This window comes from Rosa chinensis, chromosome 2 (genome assembly GCF_002994745.2).
Source record: "Rosa chinensis cultivar Old Blush chromosome 2, RchiOBHm-V2, whole genome shotgun sequence".
NCBI lineage: Eukaryota > Viridiplantae > Streptophyta > Magnoliopsida > Rosales > Rosaceae > Rosa > Rosa chinensis.
Genome location: NC_037089.1, coordinates 19,639,922 through 19,664,356, shown reverse-complemented (window position 1 = coordinate 19,664,356; position 24,435 = coordinate 19,639,922). Strand labels below are relative to the sequence as shown.

Below are 24,435 nucleotides of genomic sequence, written 5' to 3'. Positions count from 1 at the left end.
ATGTTCACACAACTATACGCGTTCTCGAGTTTATACGTCATAATCGATCGTACTCGACGCCATTCACATATATACATCAACATGTATCATGCATCTCATACATTCGTATGTGCCAATGCATATCAATGCAACTCACATACGTTGCCCAATACAACAAGCATTCTATATATGCGCGCTTTTGTCTTTGTTGTGCAAGTTAACGAGTCCCTTCTTACTTACTGAGTTCGGGGACTTGTAGGGGCTACGCGCCTCTCGGATGCTACTTATGCTTGATGACATCATGTGTATAACTCCCCAACCAAGAAGCTCCTCTTACTTGGGGACTTCGGGGACTTGTACATACCTCCAACAATATGGAGGATTTGCTACATCACCAAACATAAGTAACACCCTCTTAGGGGGCCCTACAAGCCATGGTGGAGCCTAACTGAGACATGCATCCCGTAGCCCGATGTCCAAGCTACGCCACGGTAGTCGGAAGCGGCCAATACCTTGCCTGAAAGCCACCTTCCCGGCCTTGTCAACATGCCTCCACAATATGGCTTTCTAGACTAAAATAGTGATTTTTACATCCCACATCTAAGAAAATGTAAAGGAGAGGGGTTCCCTTACCTATAAAAGGGACCCCTCCTCTCACTTAGAGGCCATCCCATTACATCTCATGTAATCCTCTTGGGCCGCAAGACCCAACACACATAGTTAAACATTTAAGTGGACGTAGTCTCCCGCTAAGGCGAGAGACGAACCACTATACTTCTTGTGTCTTCTCTCTCTCTCTCTCTCTCACATTAATTAGACCTCTCGGTCACAAACATTAACATTTTCATTTAGTGAATTGGTTTTTTATCAGGGCTTTAGAAAGTTAAGGCCCTGCAATTGTTTTCCTCATTTTGAGATTTTTACTCGCAAGCAAATCTTGTGCCACTTGATTGCTGTGTGACTGTACTTATCTTTCTTATATGTAATTTTTATCCATACTATCTCATTCGGTGATTCATAGTTGTGTTTCAATCCCCTAACGTTTTGTGTTGGAATTTCTTAAATTAAGAAAAAGTTGTGCTTTCTGTAGAAACGGCCTATTCAATTCTCAAGTTTGTTTCATCCTGGTATTTTCAATTTCAGCAATGGTGTGCCACTTGGTGAGGGTTTGCTTAATTCAAAGCTTTCAGTATCAGCATCTTCAACAACCATTCATCACACATAGAAAGGTCCTTCACTTTATTGCTAGGACTAGTAAGGGTTTAGGCCCGGGCATTGAATTGTAGAAAGAAAAATACATCATTTATTTATTACAGGAGACTTTTGTCAATGGATTCACTAAACCCTAACAACTAACGTACTGCTCCATTTATTAGGGTCTAGTGGGAGTTGCAGGTCTCGGTCTCCCATAATATGGTGGTCATAATCAACAACCAAGTCCCTTTTCGATTGGTTCCATGTCCCTATTCATATTTAATGTGATTGTAATGTAGCCTAATTGACTTTAGGGTGAATAAGTTGAAAATCTGCAAATAACGAAAAGCATGACATACATGAAAATGTTCATCATATCATGGAAATGAGTCACCACTCACCCCTACCTACCAAACTTACCCTCCTCATCCCCGTCGTGAGATTTAAATACAGGATCTCCACATAATTAGTTGGGTTAGCTAGCTAACCAACATACTAATTTTCTTTTATATAATTTTTAATTTCGCTATTTACCATACTACTACTCAATTATTAAAAGTAATTTACAATTATTATAAGGTCTAAGAGTTTTATTGTCTTTTCACTCTCACTTTGGTTAACAAAATCTTTTCCTTTAAATATAGACATATAGTATGGATAATGTCTCTTTTTTGTTAGAGTAACTCCAACAACTTTCCTATAATTTATGTATTATAGGGAAACAAAAATCAAAATTTTCATAATGTTTCTACTCCAACTTAGGCCTCATCAAAAAGCCCGCGGATCACGTGGGCCGATGGAGGCCCGCCGGCCCTGAGGGCTAAAAGCCCGGCCTGGCCAGTTAAAAAGCCCGCAAAAGCCCGTCTAGGTGGGTAGTGGGCCGGCCCGCAAAAACCCGGCCTGTAAAAGCCTGTAAAATATTATATATATATATATATATATATAGTGTGTGTGTGTGTGTTTATAAATATATATAGATATATATATATATATATATATATATATATATATATATAGATCTTATCCAGAGCGAGGCATCTCTTTGAAATTTCAGAGCGAGGTTAGGGTTTAGGGTCACTTTTCGGTCGCATATCCACATCTCAACCGTTCAGTTTTTAGGTACTAATGTATAGATCATCTCTGCAAAATTTCAACGAAATTGATGGTCTTTAAGGTATCTAACTCGCTTAAACCAATGGACGAACTGAATCTGTCCAACCTGAACCGTACTAGCTTTAAGGGAGTTATCAATGCCTTAACGACCATCAATTTGGCTGAAATTTTGCAGCGATGATCTATACATTAGTACCTAGAAACTGAACGGTTGAGATGTGGATATGCGAACGAAAAGTGACCCTAAACCCTAACCTCGCTCTGAAATTTCAAAGAGATGCCTCGCTCTGGATAGGATCTGTATATATATATATATACACATATAGATATATATTTGTGTGTGTGTTATATATATATATATAACACACACACACACACACACATATGTGTGTGTGTGTGTGTGTGTTTATAAATATATATATATACACACACACACATATAGATATATATTTGTGTGTGTGTGTGTGTGTTATATATATATGTGTTATATATATATATATATATATATATATATATGTATGTATATGACTATATGTGTGTGGAAGTTCTTATATTTCTATATAAAATATGTGCTAATGTGCATATATATATATATATATATATATATATATATTCTACATATCGGTTGACCAATCCGATCGGATTCGAAAATATGGTGAAATTAGCTACATTTTTTACTACACTCATAATTTATTGTAATAAACTCATCCAACGGTCGGTTTTTCCATTTTCTTTGAATTGATAGGGGTTGCTCTTTGGAGTGTATGAAGGATAAATATAGGTTTATAAGAGTAACTGCGTTTGACCTAGTTGATCGAATTCAAAACAAGAACCAAATTGGCTGGATTTTCTACAACCACCATAAAACATTACAATCTCTCCATCGAGCGGTTGGTTTCTCCGAATTCATTTTCCACTTCATGGTTGCTTTAGAATGAACCTAAACAATTTAAATGCAATGTATAAATCATACAACTTTAGGAATAAAATTGGTATAGACTAATGTGTTTGTAATTAAAATTAATTTTTTTTTATCTTATGTCCACGCACATCCATCGATTGAATATATACAAACGTAATGTGAAAAAATAAACACGTTTTGCGGTTGTCACGCTATCGGTCAACCAATAAAACATATAAGTGACTACGGTTGACCAATCCGATCGGATTCGAAAATATGGTGAAATTGGCTAAATTTTTTACCACACTCATAATTTATTGTAATAAACTCATCCAACGGTCGGTTTTTACATTTTCTTTGAATTGATAGGGGTTGCTCTTTGGAGTGTATGATATATAAATATAGGTTTATAAGAGTAACTACGTTTGACCTAGTTGATCTAATTCGAAACGAAAACCAAATTGGCTGGATTTTCTACAACCACCATAAAACATTACAATCTCTCCATCGAGCGGTTAGTTTCTCTGAATTCATTTTCCACTTCATGGTTTCTTTAGAATGAACTTAAACAATTTAAATGCAATGTATAAGTCATACGACTTTAGGAACAAAATTGGTATAGTCCAATGTGTTTGTAATTAAAATTAATTTTTTTTATCTTATGTCCACGCACATCCATCGATTGAATATATACAAACGTGATGTGAAAAAATAAGCACGTTTCGCGGTTGCCACGCCATCGGTCAACCAATAAAACATATAAGTGATTGCGGTTGACCAATCCGATCGGATTCGAAAATACGGTGAAATTGGCTAAATTTTTTACTACACTCATAATTTATTGTAATAAACTCATCCAAAGGTCGGTTTTTACATTTTCTTTGAATTGATAGGGGTTGCTCTTTGGAGTGTATGATACATAAATATAGGTTTATAAGAGTAACTACGTTTGACCTAGTTGATCGAATTCGAAACGAGAACCAAATTGGCTGGATTTTCTATAACCACCATAAAACATTACAATCTCTCCATCAAGCGGTTGGTTTCTCCGAATTCATTTTCCACTTCATGGTTGCTTTAGAATGAACCTAAACAATTTAAATGCAATGTATAAGTCATATAACTTTAGGAATAAAATTGGTATAGTCCAATGTGTTTGTAATTAAAATTAATTTTTTTTATCTTATGTCCACGCACATCCATCGATGGAATATATACAAACGTGATGTGAAAAAATAAGCACGTTTCGCGATTGCCACGCCATCGGTCAACCAATAAAACATATAAGTGATTACGGTTGAACAATCCGATCGGATTCTAAAATATGGTGAAATTGGCTAAATTTTTTACCACACTCATAATTTATTGTAATAAACTCATCCAACGGTCGGTTTCTCATTTTCTTTGAATTGCTATATGTAGCTCTTTGGAGTGTTTGATGTATAAATATAGATTTATAAAAAATTAGTGTCTTTAAAAATTTATTTATCAATAAATTAGTATCTATATATAAATATATATATTTTTTGGTACAATATAGTTATATAGATTGTTATCTTTGGTTGTATTTGATCATTATCTATTGAATTTCCAAAGCTTGATTAAAAAAAAAAATACTTGTGTCTTTAAATATTTATTTATAAATAAAGCCTGCAAGGCCCGGCCCAAAAAAGCCCGCAAGGCCCTCTTTATATGGACGGGCTTGGATCCTTTGATTTTTAATAAAGCCCGGCCCGCAATTATTTAAAAATATAGCAAGGCCCGGCCCGGCCCGTTGATGACCCCTACTCCAACTCCAACAAATACCCTATTTTACATTCTCCATAATTTTTCCTTATAATTTTAGTGATTGTTGTAAATATATGGAATTTTATTTTCTCTTCATCACCATCCCTAAAATGGGATGGGTATAGTGAATCTGTTCAGAGCAAAAAGACACATTTTTCTTTAAAATAGAGAAAAATTAAAATATGAGAAACCTGTTGGAGTTGTTCAGCTTTTAATACTTGTAGTCTTAGCTGATATCACCCTAATTTGAACACACCAAATACCAAACAGCCACATCTCAATTTTTGGCCCCACGCGTCAAAAGAAAATTGATCCCATTTTAATAATACACTAGCCTACAAACACATGCTCTGCATGTATAAGAAAATTTCTCATATAAAAAAATAGTAAAAATTATTTTAAAAAAATTATGAAGTTATATGATAGTAGGTAGTTATTTGAATGATCCACTTCACGCAGATAACTGCAGATAAAACATAGTATAACCCAAAAAAGAGTTGATTTTGTCCAAAACACCTTTCGAATGGAAAACCCTAGCATATCTCTAGCGGCGCTCTTCGCACTGATCCTAGCACTGCCTCTATGTGGCGGCGGCGAGTACAGCGACTCTGGTCCTGTGTCCTCTTTTGGATGCTTTCGTCCTGGATCTATCTATTACTGCGGTTTGGTGGCTTCTCATGGCCTTCTTGCTATGATAGTTGCTGATTTCTTATGTGGAAATGCTCTGGTAAGGGGACCTGGCTGGGGTGACTATACCAATTTTTGTCCTAAGACGGAGGTCGACAATCAGGTGGAGTTGGTTTTGGTCCATATACCGGATTGGACGAGGCTTGTGGAGGAGGCTGGAGTTGTGCTTTGCGGTGATAACAAAGTCGTTAGTCGTTGGTGTCGATATTGGGGCCCTGTGGCGGTGGAGACAGTGTTACAAATGTAGTTGAGGGGGTCTTTATGGCTCGAACCTGGTGTTAGCATGGCAAGTGAGAGGTTTATACCCAAATGCGGCGGCGCTGTCGAGGTTCACCATGCACTCCGAGGGAGGATGGGAGAGGTGAACAACGCTACAGACCTGGCATCCTTGAGTGCGGCGACCAGCTGTGAGCAGGAAGAAATGTCGGAAAAATCGGCTGGAGACCCTTAGTTTGAGCTAGGGTTGATTTTTGGTTTGACTGAGTTGGATAGAGTCTCTGGGCCGTAAGATGTGGCTGGACTGGGGGCCGCTGGAGGTGATTGGGTCTGTTTGTAGAGGGCTCAAATTTGGAGAGGGGGCTATATACTGCAGACCTTCAAGAAGAGCCCGAGGAGCAACCTGGTACCGAGGTTGTTGGCTGCTAAGGAGGCTGAAGATGGTGCTGGCTTCAACCCTAAAGGGGAGAAACTAGCACTCTCTTAAGTTCTCTAAGCTTTTAGACATTTCTGGACTCAAGCATTTTGAAGTAGGGGTAATTTCTATAGGCTTCTCCAAGACGTTTCTAGTTGATATTTGTACCACAATTGCGTGATTGGCAGATTAGACTAGATGAATATATTTTCCTTAGAGAGGGAGATTATTCTTGCTTAATTTAGGCTTGCTGTACAGCGAGCATCTCTTTAGATTTTAATGAGTTTAGTTGTGGCTTAGATAGGTTATCCGGTTTGTCCCGAATTCTTTTATTAAAGTTCTGTTAAACTCTGGCCTGTTTTCATGGTTTGATTACTAATGAAATAAATTTCTATTAAAAAAAAAAAAGATAACTACAGATAATGAGTAGTTAATTATCTGCATAGGAGTGGATTGTATGTAATGTTCTATTTTTCTATTTTGATCTAATTTTTTGTCTCTATACTTTTACAATTATGTCCTTAGAGAATAAACGTTGGATTTTTTTTTTTAATATAAATTTTAAGGTTTTTCTGGTACATTTTTTTAAAGTTTTGAGTAACATATTATTTTCTCTTAATAATAGACTATTGTTTTTAAAAATTGCTAGGCGCTAGTGGGGCGGTGGCTAGGGGACTAGCGCCTAGGTGCCTAGGCTGTTTTTGTTTTTCTAATTTTCAATTCATTTAGAGAAATTTTAAATACACACCCTTAATTACTTAATACACATCTCTATTATTTTATATTTTATATCAAATTTTATAAGTAGGTTAAATGTCCAAAATGGACATCTATATATTAGAAGAAGAAAAAAATTGAATCATGCCTATATTCTTTTTTACATCTCTTTTTCTAAACCCTGGACACTGTAATACATCTTTCTTCTCCACACTTCATCATATCAATTTTGACCATTGACATGGATTCTTAAGACCTCACTCAACAATCTTCTCTTCAATTATGTCGTGTTTGGATGAAATAATTATAACTTGTTGAGAAATTTTAAAACGATGGAATCTACCACTCCATCAATTAGAATTTCCATAAATTGCAATTTCCATTGTTTGGTTGTATTTATTTAGAATTTGAAATGTGTAATAAATTAAGAAAATCGATTTAAAACTAGTTGAATATTGAAAACGAAAATGACCTTGTTTTGGAAACTAATAAAGTAAGAAAAGTAAACTTTTGTAAGGAAATTCGAAATGATACATATTTTGATAGAAATTGAAGTGAAGAATTCGGACAATCAATTCATTCATTTCTTTCCATAGAGAAATTCATAATTTCCAAGTATAGAATGTCAAATGAGATAATTCATGTTAAGAAGTTATGAACTACTTATTTTCATTTTAAATATCTTCTCTTTTTCCTTCATCTAAACACACTGTTAAGGTTTGTGTTCTTCATCTTGTTTATTATTCTCATGTTTAAATATTTGAAAGGGACAGTAACAAATCTTTAAGGATTTCCCAATATTTAACACAAGTAATCAATATGGCCATTTACAAAACGTCAACATATACTGATCATACTAAATAATAGCCTTAATATAGTCAAATAATATAATATTTCATGATTTTTGAGATTAAGGGTATTTTAGGTACTTTGGGTTGTGTATTTAGTAAAATCTTAGAATGGTAAATTAAATGAGTGGTGTATTGAGAATGAGGTGTGTATTAAGTAATTGGGGGTATGTATTTAAAATTTCTCATTCATTTATATAGCAATATAGCATATAAAAATAAAATAAAAATATAGAGACTTATTGTAATATATAAATAAGAATAAATTATAGGGATAATGACCATTTACACAATTTTAGGATAAAAATTGTCCACTTACCCAAACACTCCAAGAGATTGCTCACTTACCCAAACATTCTAAGAGATTATTTCCCCAATACCCAATTAATTATTTTTTTATTCATTTTTATTTATTTTTGGGACATTTTTGCCCTCTCCTTCTTGACAGAGAGAAGTCAACGGAAACCTTTGCCAGACTTCGGTGACCATTGGCCATCCGAGGACTCCGGTGACCGGAATCCGGCGACGGTCACCAGAATCCCGAATCCAATTACCGGACTGGTGACCGGATTCCGGCGTCTGAATTTACTGCCCCATAATAATACCCAGTAACCATATTATTGCCCCTCAATAATCATATTATTTGCCCCTAATAATTATATTATTGCCCCCCAATAACATTTTTATTAGGGATCAATAATTAGTAAAAAAATGAAGATGTTTTTAATTTTGAAAGTTTTAGTAGGTTTATCCAAATAAATAATCTTATTATTGCCCCCCAATAATCTTTTTATTGCCGCCGAATAATCTCATTATTATCTTCTAATAATCGTTTGATTGCCCACTAATGATCTTTTTACTGCTTGTTCTTGGGCTTTATGAAATTTCTCATTCAATGGAAAAAAGAAAAAGAAAAAAATCGTAAAAGACAACACCCAGTTGAAGATCTCCCTTTTCTTATATAATTAAGCTGAATAGTTGAGGGCCCAGACTTCTTCTGCACATGGTAATTGCCCAGGAGATATTATCATGGCAGCAGATGAAAGTCTTTGGTTTGGCAATCGTGGGTTTCATTACTTTTCTTTAACTCCATCCTCCCAGAAGATTATGATTCACAAGTTTCATCCGTCGCCGATCAAAACGTCGCCATCTGTGGCATTCCCCAACCAACAAGTGGGTCTCCGACGAGCCTCGTCTCCCGTGGCTTCTTCCTCCACCCCACCACCGCCGACCTCAACCACCTTAACAACGTCTTCGTCGCTGTCGGGTTCCCTAAGCAGGACCCGGCCGAGATCCGGATAGCTCTGGAACACACCGACTTCTCTGGCTCAAGTACGCTAAGACGAGTGCTCACTTCTTACGTCTTCGTCGTCGTCATCACCGCCAAGACTGCTACTGCTTACGGGTCTGAGCAAGATCTCTTTCCTCGCCAGAAAGAGAACGGAGAGGGGAATGCAGGGGGGAAGAAAGAGAGAGGGAGGGAGAGGAGAGAGAATGTGTAATTGTGAGTGATTTGTAGTTTCATAATTTTTGAAGGTTAAAAGTGATAGATACGAGACAACTCCGAGAATAGAGGGAAGAAACTAGGTTTTGGAGAAAGCACAGAAGCGGTTGCTGCCTGTCCGGCGGCGCCCCAACGCTGATCATAGGTCATGGACTCATCGACGAGTGGAGGGTGTTGCCGGATGGGATTGTGGGGTCTCGGGGCTCCAGGTTTGGTCTCCGATTTGTCCTTCTTGGTCGGGTATGACTTTTTGTTCTTCTTAGGTGGCGGCGCAGGTGGGCAGTATGGACGGTTGGCGATCGGCATAGGCTTGGAGAAGGAGGTCGGAGGCTAGATCATGGCTGCAGTATGCCATGGATCGTATGGCGCCGATTATCTCTCTGAGATTGGTCGATAGGCGGAGAATGCAAGGGTGTCGGACTATCAAGCGAATGGATGCAGCTGGGCGTCAAGGCACGACGAGCTTCTTACTGATACTCGGTGGGGGTTCGTCGGGTTCTGGCCGACAAAAGTTGAGGTTTGAGTGGCTTGCTGCGTGGATAGCGTCTCTCCGATGTTGCGAGTCCGACGAGACTTATTTATGGTGGTGGTCTGCCGGCGGGTCGTCTGAGGAGAAGGAAGATGATTGTGGCGGCTAGTCTATGTCTTTGCTTAAAGTAGTTTTCTTGGTTTGGTTTTCGATTAGGGTTTTGGTTAGGTTTTTCTGGTCTTTAGCATGTCCCTACTCTGTTAAGCTAGGGTTAGGTCAAATTGTGGTGCCATGGATGTGGTGTTTCTCCTGGGGACGATTTGGTTTATTAACGGTTTTGTCTTATGGTCAATGTGCTGACAAGCGATCCTTGCACATGGTCTGGCAGTTTTGGGGCACGGTGTGGAAGAGGGCTTTGGTTGTTTTAGCAGTTGTCTATGAGGTGGTATCGATATTCTCGGGATTCTCGGTAGCCCGAGACGTTGGGCGATATGGATGGTTAGGGGTTGGGCCCCTTCGGCTCATGGAAGTCATTTATTGTGACGGACCCGTAACTAGTTTAGGTTTTAGGGAGGAGAGTGGGGAATTCTTGTCCATTACCAGTCATTTCTGTGTTTTGTAACTTCGTTTCATTTTAATAAAAAGTCTCTTATTCTAAAAATAAAAGTGACATTTTATCTTTAAATTAGGTAAGTAGGCACATTAACGTCTTACTGGAGTAAGTGGGTTCATAATAGTCTAAAATTGGGCATTTGGTCAAGATCCCTAAATTATAATAAGTGCAATTTAATCAAAATGGGAGTACGGATGGACCGGGCAATTTCAATTTGGGCTTGTGGGCAGACTTGTTATCAACCATTCCCATCCATATCATTACTTCAAGTCTTATCAAAACAAATTAATGAAATATTTCTTGATTATATTCTTCCAGTGCCAAATATATATGAGGATAAGACCTCGCCTGCTTCTTTGTGAAAAAAACCCCAAATCCAGAATTACGTAAAGGTTATTAATCTGTGGCTGTGATACAATGACGCTAGCCGACTAAACAACGTTTATCGTGGACGCCCCAGGGGCTTTTGTTTGTAGCGTTTCAGGAGAAAAGAGATGGCTCACAGTCAATAACGTCTGAATATTTGACTGGTCGTCTGGATTTCGACCAAGTCAATAACGTGCGATAAGGTGTGACTAATTGTCTTCAAGTTTCAGAATAGTTGCTGTTTATTTAGCAAGGAGGCTTCTTTGATTCTTTGCACTGCAGATTTTATGAGCATGCATGCGATGATGTCTCTAATAAGGATGGCAACTTTTGGTCTTCACCACTACTTGAATAATTGCAGTATTATGCACTTGATCATCTCCATCAATTTCCTCCTTATTCCCCTTTGCCATACACTTTCCTTCAATATCAGTCACTTCGATAATTCTGCAACTAAGATACTCTACGACGGCGATGCAGCGCCTTCTTCCGACGGTTCGGGATTCATTGAACTCAATAGAGATGAAGCTTGTCTTGTTGGCTGGGCGAGATATGCAGAGCCGTTGCACTTGTGGGAGGGGTCGTCACTTGCTGCAGACTTCACTACTGACTTCTCCTTCGTTGTGCACTTTCTTAACAGCAGCGAAATTGGTGATGGGCTTTCCTTCTTCCTCGCTCCGGTCCACTTTACAATTCCACCCAACTCCCGCGGTCCTTTGATGGGTTTGTTCAACGCAACCACTCAGTTGGCAGTCTCCCAAAACCAGCTTGTGACGGTTGAGTTCGACACTACATCCAATCCAGTCTGGGATCCACCGGTGACGCACATCGGGATCAACGACAGGAGCGTCAGGTCAGTTGTTAATGCCAGCTGGGATCCTCTCAGTGGGAAACCGTGTCATGCACGGATAGCGTACAATGCTACCACCAACAACCTCACTGTGCTTTGGACATACGAAGAAAATTTCGAGGCAAATTCTTCCCTTTCCTATCCTATTGACCTGAAAATGTCTCTCCCGGAGTGGGTTAGAATTGGATTTGCATCTTCTACAGGCCTTTTCCATGAGCGGCATGTTATAAGATCATGGGAATTCAGTAGTTCAGAAATAAAGTCTGATGCGAGCCGAAGGAGGATAGTCTTGAGGATTGGGGTCGCTGTAGGAGCAGTAGTTCTTTTCTTGATTTTGGTGCTTTATGTATCCTACCGGTGGGTCGTAGGGAAGCGGATAAAGAGGACCCGTGGAGAAGGAATTGAGTCGAATGACTCCTCCAGGGTTGCATTGTCTCCCATAAATTCAGATCTTCAGATACTAGCCTTGCCAAGACAATTTACTTATCAAGAACTAGTTGCAGCCACCAATGGCTTCGCAAAAGACAGAAGGCTAGGCCAAGGAGGATCCGGACAAGTTTATAAAGGGATCATACAAGATCTAGGCTGTGCAGTTGCTGTGAAGAGAATCTTTGCACAATCCGACAAGTATGAGAAAATCTTCATCAACGAAGTCAAGATCATAAGCCGAATAATACATAAAAACTTGGTGCAGTTTATTGGATGGTGCCATGAGCAAGGCGAATGCTTACTTGTATATGCATACATGTCTAACAGTAGCCTTGACACGCATCTATTTGGCTCCAGGGCAACCTTGAAGTGGGGCTTTCGGTATAAGATAGCTTTAGGCTTGGCCTCGGCGCTTCATTATCTACACGAGGAAGCAGAGCAGTGTGTCCTTCATAGGGATATCAAATCAGCTAACGTTCTGTTGGACAACGATTTTAGCACTAAACTTGGTGATTTTGGGATTGCTAAGCTTGTGGATTCGCGGTTAAGGTCTCAGACTACAGGGGTAGTCGGGACTGTAGTCGGGACTTTTGGGTACATAGCTCCAGAATACGCTAGTGAAGGGAGGGCAAGCAAAGAATCAGATATTTTTAGCTTCGGAGTTGTGGCCTTGGAAATTGCTTGTGGAAGGACGACTTACCACGACGGAGAATTCCACTCATCGCTTTATAGGTGGGTTTGGCATTTGTACCTTGCAGGAAACTTACTGGATGCAGCTGATGAGAGATTGGGTGTAGATTTTGATCAAAATGAAATGGAGTGCTTGTTAATTGTTGGATTATGGTGCACTCATCCCAACTGCAAAGAAAGGCCAAAAGCAGGACAAGTGATTAAGGTTCTCCAGCTTGAAGCACCATTGCCAAATCTTCCACATAGCATGCCTGATTACCCAATGCCTCAACCTCAGCAACAAGATCAATCCGGTTCCTCTCAGCCTCAGTTGTCACTAACTGAGTAACTTCTAGCTTCAACACTGTAGGTCAACCTCAGCAACAAGATCAATCCGGTTCCTCTCAGCCTCAGTTGTCACTAACTGAGTAACTTCTAGCTTCAACACTGTAGGTCGTTAAATCATGTATAACGAGTTAACGACCACTAAGCTGCCATCGAAGTGTAGCCTTAGATCATGCTACATGGTCTTTTTTAGAAAATAAAACCCGATACTCGCAATGGAAATTTTATACTGCGTGGCCGAGTCTTTTTTTTTTTTTAAATACAGCAGTTGAATAGAATTTAGTCACTTTACCATCAAACGACCTAAACTAAGTGATACACATAATTTCAAAGTTCAACCCAATCTCTGAGCAACAACCACTGACACTTCAAGTGGCTATAAATGGGAAAAAAAAATGTTGATCCAAGACTCAATTCCAACACATTCACATTCGCATCTACTTTTTGCATGTATATAACCTATAAGATAGAGTAAAATTCTGGCACATCGTATGTGTGTTGGCAGAAAGTTCATATAATCAATATCTAAGTCGAAACCAAAATTGGAAATTTTCTCTTATTGATCCCTCGTCTGCTTATCATATGCAAAGGGAAAATGCTAGTTTCCAAACTTCCATGAATTCCGAATTCCAACACTATGAAATTATGAATTTAGGCAGGCATCTGGGGAAGAAGGGAGATTAAGATCAAAATAACAACCCCAGAGTCTGGAATCGGAAATGATATAGGGAAAATTACACACATAAACCAATCAGCAATCAAGTTAGACCAGTGAATCCCACCAACAACCACCCATACATGAAAAATTTGCAATATTATAGCACAGAAATCTAAACCAAAGAGAACAAGACACTCAGCTTTTTTATTTGGAATGCTTTACAAGCCATCAATTACTGAGTCTATGTCAGTTGGGTTCTTGCATGAGATCATGAAGCAACATACTTACTCTATCAGTATTGACTTGAGTCCCCTGCATAACACGATACAAATTTCAGTTCCAGAACAAGATGTCTAGTTTTCTTTCTGGGTGGGTGGATATTTTTTTGAACTGACGGATGGCAGGGGATGAAATGTAATAATAAAGCAGAATAATTCCTGAAACCATGATGTGTCTTACATTTCATCAGTCAACGCTTGTTTACTCAGAGCTCCCGGTTTATCAATCTTGTTACCCAGGATCAGCGATGAGATACGATTAAGTGAGGATTTGCTAAGCAAATCATGAAGTTCCCTCTTGAGGTGCTCAAGTTATCAGGATCAGCAGCATCAACAACATAGCTACAGGAAACAACAAGTTATACAACTACGTAAGTCTTTACAATACATAAATTGATTGAACACACTTGAAGTATGCGCAGAAGGTGGTAAAATTTTTCTGGATTTATTGGTGGTCAAGTTTTGCGGAGAAACAACTTGTTAATATTTACCATATTACAACCAAAAGAAACCTAGAAAATTAACAGCGCATACAATTAACACACTTGATTTGGCACTATCTCTTAAATTTGGCAACTTTGTTAAAAAAATGAGAAAGTGGAAAAGGACTATGTTAAGAAGATGCATAAATTTTCCAACACGATTGAGAAGAGTAGTTTAAACACAACTCACTGGAAACAGTTATAGAACTGACTCCTCACATACCAATTAGCACATTAGGAGGGAAAAAAAAACTGCTTTCTATACAGAAGAATTACAGAATGACATTTCATCGTTTTCAATACATGATTTCACAGTTCTACCAAACCATGAATAGTCCACTACAGGTTGTGTCTGAATCTAGAATTCATGGAAGGCGACTGTTCCCCTGAATAGGTGGATTGACAGGTTCAATCCCACCGCCAGACTCTATTCATTAGAACCTTGTTACTAGGTATGGCTCCTGACCAAAAAAATCCATGCTTTTCCATCAAAGCAATGCTAGAAAGAATGAGTTGGGAAATTGGTCACAAAATCTATGCAATACTCCTGAAATGATTCATTCTTCAGTATGACAATCTAGCTTCTTCTTTGTTATTAGATTTTTAAAATGACAAGACCCTTTAGCATTCCATTTCGACTGAATTTGCCTAGCTCATAGATGCACATAATTGAAACATACTCAAGGTTTTTCACCAGAAAAAAAGTTACCTGCTTTTGCAGTGTTTATTGCCCCCGTCCTTATAAACCCATTCCACAACAGACAATGCCTGTTTCCAACATTTCTTAGCACCGTCCATTCAGAACCTTCAGAACGTGACCCTCAGTGAACTCCAAACCTGACTGCTTCATCATCCTCGAAAGCTTCCAGTCCCTCATTGAAAACTCTGTACCACTAAGCCTGCACCACAAAAACAAAAATGAACCCCTAAAATCAACTAAACCCCATATTACCACACCCTTCTAAAACCCTACCAAAACCCCAACACAAACCTCTCAACAAGAAACTGAATCACCTCCCCCTCGCCGCCGCTTTGTCGGGTCCCACACCCTATTCTCACCATCAAACCACTCCTCTTTTATCTCCACATGATCATCCAACACCCATTTCAGCTCCTCCCTTTTTCGGGTTTCGAACATTTCCCTCAATGCATTCAACTCCTCCTTCTTCAGCTTCTCTCCACCATACTCACCGCTACTACTCGCCAGCTCCCGGAACCCAATTCTCTCCACTCTCTCCCAAGGCATCCCAACCGTCAATTCACCGCCACCATTCTTTGATTTCACGGCTCTGGTGAAGCTTTTGTACTCGGCTTTCAGGGTTTGGAAATGGGTTTCTTCGGAAAGGGCTTGGCTTTGGGACTCGGAGAGAGGTGGGTCTTGTTCGTTGACGCGGTTGAGTTTGCGGGTGTTTCTGGATTTGTTTCTTGCGGAGAGTGTGGACGATTTTGGGAGTTGGGTGTACGCCTTTGTTGGTGAGGTTGCGTTTGATTTTATCACTGTCTGGTCCGAATTGGTGGTCTGAGATTTGAGGGAGGGATCCTTGCAGAGCTTCCATGGATGTAAGTTGTGAGCTTTTAGAGTGTTAAAGTTCGAGGTGGGATTTTGTTGGGGTTTTATGTGCTGGAGAAAACTGGTTTTTTTTGTTTTTGTTTTCATCTTCTTCTTGTTGTTATCTAGCGCGGCAACTAAAATGAACGGTTGGTGCGGGTGTGGTGTTTCAAAACCATAATAAGAGGCCAGTGACATATTGAATTTGGCACCGATGGTGGTTTTACTCTTGTTTACGGTACATTAATGTATTGATACATGTAGGTCAATTTATATATTAATGTAGATTAGCTTTGTGCATTAGTAGGCTAACTTAACTTTATCTTGGGTTAGTCTACAAGTACTATACGAAGTTAATCTTCTATGATAAAAATTTAGCCTACATTTGATGTGTCGATTATTCGATACATTGATGTAATACACCATAGGATTTTTCTTGGTCAATCATCGTTGAATAGTTGAATCTGACTGTTTAGAGGGAGTGAAACTTGTAGCAAACAAGAAATCTTGTTTGGCCGCCTAAGGTAATATCATTGTTATGCTTCACTTCTACGCTTTTCATTTTTATTCCACCCCTGGACTTCATTTTGGATCTTTTGAGGATCAAATGCAAGTTTTTGAATTGGAATTCCTTTTTTTAATCTTTTTTTATTAAATAAACAACTCATATACAACAATTAGTATATTGTGAGTCAAACTTATGATTTGTCACTAATAAAGAGAAGACATATGCCACTAGATGAACTATATGATTGCATCAATCAACTTCTATAATGTGAGCTTATTAGATGCGTCTACTTGTTTGCCAATCAACAACGGAGTCAGTGTTTCACATGATCGTGAGGCAACGAACTTGTCTATATATCAGCAGTTAGCTCGAGTCCCATGCACAACACAATGCCATTTTCAAGTCTAGAACAAGTAATGTGTCTGATATTTAATTTTCAGCAATCGAAGCTTGTTTACGTACGTACTCAGAGCTCCCGGCTTGTCAATCTTGTTGCCCAGGTTCAGCAATGAGATACTGTTAAACTGAATGAGCAAACAATCCAAGATCAATTCACAAGAACATAAACACCTACTGCATATTAATCAACAAGAACCAAAACAACATGGCTTTGAAACCTACCTTCTTCTGAGTTGAGAGCCATTGTAGCAATTGATGACCTTGATAGCAAACAAGAGTTGATCATCTCCTCAGCTCGATTCAAGCACATTTCTATGGGGCAGGACTTTAGGCTTTTTTACAGAGAGAGCAGGGACCAACACACCTTATTTATATTGGCTTATGATCCTAAGAGTCCTCCCAAAAAGACGTTTCTTAAAAACCAAGTCACCTCAATAAGAAACCTAATGCATCACTAACTCAGATTACATATTGTAACCTAACTAATGGAGTCCTAACCTATGAGCTGATATAATTAACTCAATAGGTCTCTAGGTATTGTACTTCACATACATCTCCTATTAATGAACAAAGTTCTAATCCAATTTGAAGAATACATGATGACAGGTCCACATTAATTCTAACAGATACTGCCACTATTGTGTACTATGTACTGATTTTACTCTGCACATCATGAAGTTTGAGGTGCTTAAGTGAGATCTTTAGTATCAGCATAATGGCATATCATCAACAACCGATAATTGTCTAAATATTATAGATAGTGAATCAATACGTGGCATGGGTTCATTTTTAATATCATCAAGGTATTTTGAGATAAAACTTCTGAAAGTTGTAGTGGTTCAGGTGACAACCATGTCTGTCGCTGTACCAATGAACAATGGATGCCTCTGGTGCATTGTTTAATGCATTAAGTTTTAAATTTGTAATTTGATCTTCCTAAGAATGTGTTTCGAACGAACTGATGATGTCGATAATTTATTGGTGTCACACTGTTAATTAGATAAGAAAACGTAAGGTTTGACCTGCAATTTTGTTTCTTGTTTTGTTTTTGATACACATTTTTGTTTTTGTTTATCATATAGTCTCTTTCCCATTCTTTCTTCTGATATATTTCACCAGGTGTGGTCTTTTCTTTTATCATTTTTCCCTTTGGTAATTATACACCTGATATGAACATCCCTACGCCATGATGGCTTACTTCCATCTCAAAGTCTTCGGTCATTTGCTTTTTATAAGAAAAAACCAATAAAGAAAAAACTTCAAAGTAGTCTTTCAGGTTTAAGGATACTATTAATTTTCTAGTTCATTAAAAAGACAGTGACCGTAAAATTAAAAGACTACTATGGAATTAAACCAGTGAAATCCATGACATGCGTTTCTTGCCTCAATTATTGTTAGTTTGTTATTTGACAACACTAAATATGCGCGCCTTCATTCTACTGCTAAAAAAGCAACAGCCAAGCTACCATCGAAAAAATAATAATAATAAATAAATAAATAATAATAATAGCTTGACCTAAGAAATGCTCTCCCCGAGTGGGTTAGAATTGGATTTTCACCTGCTAGCGCCATTTTATAAGTTCATGGGAATTCAGTTCGAATTTGAATTTGGATACTGAAGATATCATAAAAAGAAAAAGAAGAAGAGGATAGCCTTGAAGATTGGGGTCGTTGCAGTATTTTTCTTCTTCATTTTGATGCTCGGTGTGGCCATATATTGGTGGGTGGTAATAAGGAAGCGGATAAAGAGGACTCATGGAGATGGAAATGAGTCCAATTACTCCTCCAGTGTTGCATTGTCCTCCATAAATTCAGATCTTCAGATACTAGCCTTGCCATGACAATTTACTTATCAAGAACTAGCTAGTTGCAGCCACCAACGGCTTCGCAAATGATAGAAGGCTGGGCCAAGGAGGATCATGACAAGTTTATAAAGGGGTCATACAAGATCTAGGATGTGCAGTTGCTGTGGAGAGAATATTTGCAGAATCCGACAAGCACCATGAGAAAATATTCATCAACGAAATCAAGATCATAAGCCGCATAATACATAAAAACTTGGTGCAATTTATTGGATGGTGTCATGAGCAAGGTGAATGCTTACTTGTTTATGCATATATGCTTAACAGCAGCCTTGACACGCATCTATTTGGCTCCAAGGCAACGGTATAAGATAGCTTTAGGCTTGGCCTCAGCCCTTCATTATCTACACAACGATGCAGAGCAGTGTGTCCTTCATAGGGATATCAAATCAGCTAATGTTCTGTAGGACAACGATTTTAGCACTAAATTTAGTGATTTTGGGATTGCTAAGCTTGTGGATCCGCAGTTAAGGTCTCAGACTACAGGGCTAGTTGGGACTTTTGGATACATGGCTCCAGAATATGTTATTGAAGGGAAGGCAAGCAAAGAATCAGACATGTTTAGCTTCGGAGTTGTGGCCTAGGAAATTTGTTGTGGAAGGAGGACTTACGGAGAATTCCTGTTAGTATATCATGTATTGGCATTCCTCACTTTAACAAAACATCTCTCCTATTAAGCCCATGGGTTAGGAGTCCAAGTATGCAGCCCAAGTCCATAAGTGGTTAATTATAATTTATCCCACAATTGTGTGGTTGTCTTGCTGTCGAAGACCCCCTTGAAGACTTGAAGATCTGTTTGCTGTCAGCTTCCCCATCTTAGCATAATTGAACTTGCCTCTTCTTCTCTTTGGGGCTGCCTTGCTGTCAAACACCAAGACCAAGTTTGAAGAAAAGTTCAATTGCAACTTGCAACCTAATCTCAGTTTGCTGCCTTGTTGTCGTGGTTCCCAATCCCATCTCATCTTGCTATCTTGTCCAAGATCAAGCTTCAAACTTGAAGATCAAAAGAAGACCCCTCTTCATCATGGCTCAAGTAAGCTCATACATGGCATCTCTTTCAAAAAGTCAATGGTTTTTCATGGGTTCCCTGTCAGTTTTTAAGGAGTTGGAGTGTTTGGCTTATAGAATTGGTATTCCCAATTGAAATTAGGAGCATGGGTTTACATGTGCAATATGAAATTGTGGGTATGGGTTTACCAACTCCATTTGAGCTTAAGGGGTCTTTGAGTGAACTGTCATTTCTCTTCCTCCTCTATTTATATGGGTTCTCTGTTCCATTTCGGGTATTGAAAATACTTTTGTGTTTCAGTCCCTTTGTTTATCAAGAGTTTATCTCTTTGGTTTTCTGTTTTTCAAAATGTCTTGTTCCATGTTGAAAACAATTTGAAAAACACAAAACCATTCATGCATATTCATCTCTTGCATCCCATGAGTTCAGTTGGGAATTGTAAGCTTCAAAGGTGAAATCTCCAAGTCGAACTTGCTGCGTTCATAGCTTGTGTCATAGTTGAGATTTCTGAGTTGTTCACTTGTGTAAACAATTAGCAAGGAGTGATTACAACAGTCTAGTGAGTTAGTCTAGAAGGATTGCCGCGTCAGTGCAATCCAAGTGTTGTAAACTTGTAATATGTTTCATTAGTGATTTGGATTTGGTCTTTCAAGAGTAAAGGCCACGCAGATGTTTTCCCTTGATAGGGTTTTACTGCGTCAACAAAACATGTGTTCTTTATTGCTTTAGTTGGTTTGTTGAATTTACAATACAATCTGTTCATTATCAGTTCTCAGGATTGATCACCCTGTTGCAATCCCTGAGAAAGGTTTTTGAATGAAAAAATTGGCTGTGAGCCTATTCACCCCCCCTCTAGGCTCCTTCTAGGATCTTCAATTCCACTTACCGCTTTATAGGTGGGTTTGGCATTTGTACCTTGCAGGAAATTTACTAGATGCAGCTGATGAAAGATTGGGTGTAGATTTTGATAAAAATGAAATGGAGTGCTTTTTAATTGTTGGATTATGGTGCACTCATCCCAGCAGCAAAGAAAGGCCAAAAGCAGGACAAGTGATTAAGGTTTTCCAGCTTGAAGCACCATTGCCAAAACTTCCACATATCATGCCTGATTACCCAATGCCTCAACCCCAACAAAAAGCTCAATCTGGCTCCTCTCAGTCTCAGTTATTCTTAACTTCTGGTTTCAATACTATGGGTCGTTAAATCATGTTCAATTGGCATTAAGCTGCCTTTGTAGTACTGCCTTAGATGGTCAAAAAAGTTTACAATGCCTTTAGATGTATGTTGTTACCTTTCTTTCTTTTCTTTTTTTCTTTCTTTATTTTTTTCCCTTCTCTTTTGCTCTTTGTTTTGTATCTACTACTGTGGTATATAAAACTTTTAAATCTTTTTATTTTTCTTAGTTTAAAATCATTTTTGATCCCTATGTTGAGGTGAAATTTCAATTTAATTTGATATAATTGTTACCAAATTAGCTTCTTTTCGATCGGTCAATGTTTTCAATCTCAGTCATTTTGTATGAAATTTCGTTATAGTACAATAAAATATCAAAAAGTGAGCGTTTTGTATGAGAATATATGTCACTATATATGTTGTGTTTTAACGGAAGTATAACAGATTAGCATCTGTGACAGGTTAAAAATTCATAGTATTCTAGCTAACACATTGATAGACATGATTCCAAATCAATCCCTAATGTGCAATCCAAACTCTGATACTAGAATGGTTATAAATGAAAATTAAGTATGTAATTCCTATTTAACTTTTATACATATTTCTAATACATTCATGTTTCATGCATGTTTGCATCAACTTTTCCCATCATCTAAACTATTGAGGCAGTCATACAGATAAGATACAGTTAAATATTCTATGGCACGTGGTAAGTGTGTTAGCATAAACATACATATAAATCTTCTAAGTTGAATCTAAACGAAAAAGTTTCTCTTATTTATCCCACGTCTGCTTATCAAGTGCAAAGGGAAAATGCAAGTTTCCAAAGTGGATCCGGATCCTCTCCTTGGCAAGGTTTGTCCTTGGCTGTCCTTGATTTTAATTATGGACCATTGACTACAAATCCAAAGCCCTTTATTACTTCTTTGGATCCAGATCCTCTCCTTGGCTATCCTTGATTTTAATTATATTTGAACCATTAATTATGGACCATTGATTGCAAATACAAAGGCCTTTAGAACGACACCTCAGCAAAATGACTTTAAAACCTCATTAAATAGATTAGCATTTATAAACGTTGTTAACCTAAGTAAAGGAATTGTCAATTTTTTTTCTTCTAGTTTTTCCCCTTCTTCCTTTATCTACAAAACTACCTCACAGTAGAGGTGGCAAACGGGCCGCTAAGCACGAGCACGGCACAGGCCCGACACGTTTAAAAGAGGCCGGGCACGGCCCAAACCCGTTAGTGGTCCGGCACGACCCGAGCACGTTAGAATAACGGGCCGAGTTGGGCCTAGGAATATTGACCCATTGGCCCGGCCAGGCCCGAGCATGACATATTGTGGGCCGGCCCGTTACAAACACAAAATTTTATTTTGTTTTTAAAAATATTTAAAAACCACAATGATGAGATTTGAATATTAGACCTCTTTATTTAAAATCTTATGACAATTCCACCAATACTATTTCTTTATATTGTCAAAATAGTGAAATAAAACATTATATCCTTGTTTTGACATAAAGTATTTTTGCTAATCTCATAATAATACAACCATAGAATGAAGGAAAGAATAAGGGATAATGATAAAAAATGTCATTTTGAAGTGTCTTCTTATAATTTAAACACCACAAATGTCCCAATGATAATTAAGGTCACATGTTCACGATCTACCACTGTACTTTAAATTAATTACAAAACTGTCACCGTTAGTTTTCTTTGGCAGTTTGTGGCCGGTAAACTAAAATGACACTATTGTTCATCTTCTCCACATTATTTCGGGATTTCAAACGTCAAAAAATCGCTCAAACCTACTCCGAAATAGAGAATTCATAATCCTCTTCATCTCCGGCGGCCACATTCTGAGACACATACATTCTCCGACGACTGTTTTGCTCAACGGTGAAGCAGCGCAGACTCTGCAAAAGTACTTCACAGAAAAAGCCCCAAATTTTAGGGATTTGAAGAATTGCAGAACTCGAATCGTCTACCTTAACCGGGTAATCTTTCAGCCTCGATTCTCAGAAACTTCTCTTACTTAATTTCGAGTCATTGAGATAGTGTTTAGTTTTGGAATTATAAGTCGAATATGATTTATAATTATTTTTGCATTTGATTCTGAAACAAAACAATTTGATTCCAAGTTTTGGTTTGAGTGAAGATTTAAAGGTTTTTTGAGTGGAGATGATCAATGACTGTCTTTAAATTTTAGTTTGATGCTGTAACATAGCAGTGACATAGGTTACTGAGTGGGTATCATTTGATTTTGGAGTGGCTCTGTTTCCATTTTGGTGTGATTTGATACTGAGACATGGACAGTAACATAACCATTTATGTGGAGATAATGACTGTGTGTGATGATGTTTAGGCTTTAGGCTTTACTTGAATGGAAATTCTGCTAGTGCAAATACATATTTTATAGGCTCATATAATGAAACTGGCCAGTGAGGTCACTGGCCAGGTCGCTAGACAAGTCAAAGGCCAGATAAGTCACTGGAAAAGGCCAACTCATTGGCAACGTGTGTTAACCTCCTGTCAGTGATCATGTAACTGGCCATGTATGTAACTGATCATGTAACTGGCCATGTAACTTACAATGTAAGTAACTGAACATGTAACTGATCATGTAACTTACAAGATATGTAACTGACCAAGTAACTGATTATGTAACTGACTTTGAAATTGACATGAGCTGTAACTGACCATGTAACTGATCATGTAACTTACAATATATGTATCTGGCCAAGTAACTGATTATGTAACTGCAAACTCAATGCTAACCTTCTTATTTTTTCAACAGAATTTAAACATCAGAAATGACAAGAACAAAAAGAAAAGAAAGGGAACCAAGCGATGATGATGAAGACTACCAAGAGGTGGAATTAGAAGATGAAGAAGATGATTGAACAATACACAGAAAGAAGAATTCGAAGAAGAGCTTGAAGAAATAAAAAAAAAAAAAAAAAAAAAGACAGGAAGAAACAGAAGAAGAAGAAGAAGAACCATCACCGAAGAAGATTCCCAAGAAGAGCTTGAAATAAAAAATAAAAAAAAGACAGGAAGAAACAGAAGAAGAAGAAGAAGTAGAACAATCACCAAAGAAGGGTTCTTCAAAAGTTATTAGCAAAAAACAGAAATTAAAGAAGGTAAAAGATTCTGAAGAGCAAGCAGAAGTAGAAGAAAAACCTGAAGCAGCACCAAAAAGGAAGAGAAATATGAAACCAGGACATGTGCAGTACAGGTGCACATTAATAAGTTTCTTGAACATAATTAAAGATAACAAGAAGAATCTCAGTGCAAGAACATTAGATTTGCTCAGGCAGTCACCATTTGGAAATATTGTCGATGCATTCCATGGTGGCTACATAGAGGAGAAGTCAGCCAAGAAATCTGATGATTTCATTACACTCCTCCTG

The 24,435-nt window shown here is 38.1% G+C and overlaps 2 protein-coding genes and 1 pseudogene across 2 annotated transcripts; all 3 read left to right on the top strand.

The window, feature by feature from the left end:
- The first annotated feature begins 10,826 nt into the window (after positions 1-10,826).
- Positions 10,827-13,679, top strand: LOC112187258 (L-type lectin-domain containing receptor kinase IX.1). Its single transcript, XM_040514691.1, has one exon. It carries the CDS (start codon positions 11,098-11,100, stop codon positions 13,105-13,107), a length of 2,010 nt encoding a protein of 669 aa, XP_040370625.1. The 5' UTR covers positions 10,827-11,097; the 3' UTR covers positions 13,108-13,679.
- A 4,175-nt stretch (positions 13,680-17,854) lies between these two features.
- LOC112183854 lies at positions 17,855-19,444 on the top strand (annotated as a pseudogene).
- Positions 19,445-19,884: 440 nt separating this feature from the next.
- Positions 19,885-21,051, top strand: LOC112183853 (probable L-type lectin-domain containing receptor kinase S.7). Its single transcript, XM_024322172.1, has 3 exons — positions 19,885-19,969; positions 20,618-20,656; positions 20,771-21,051. The coding sequence occupies exons 1-3, from the start codon at positions 19,885-19,887 to the stop codon at positions 21,049-21,051; spliced, it is 405 nt and encodes a 134-aa protein (XP_024177940.1).
- The last annotated feature ends 3,384 nt before the right edge of the window (positions 21,052-24,435 follow it).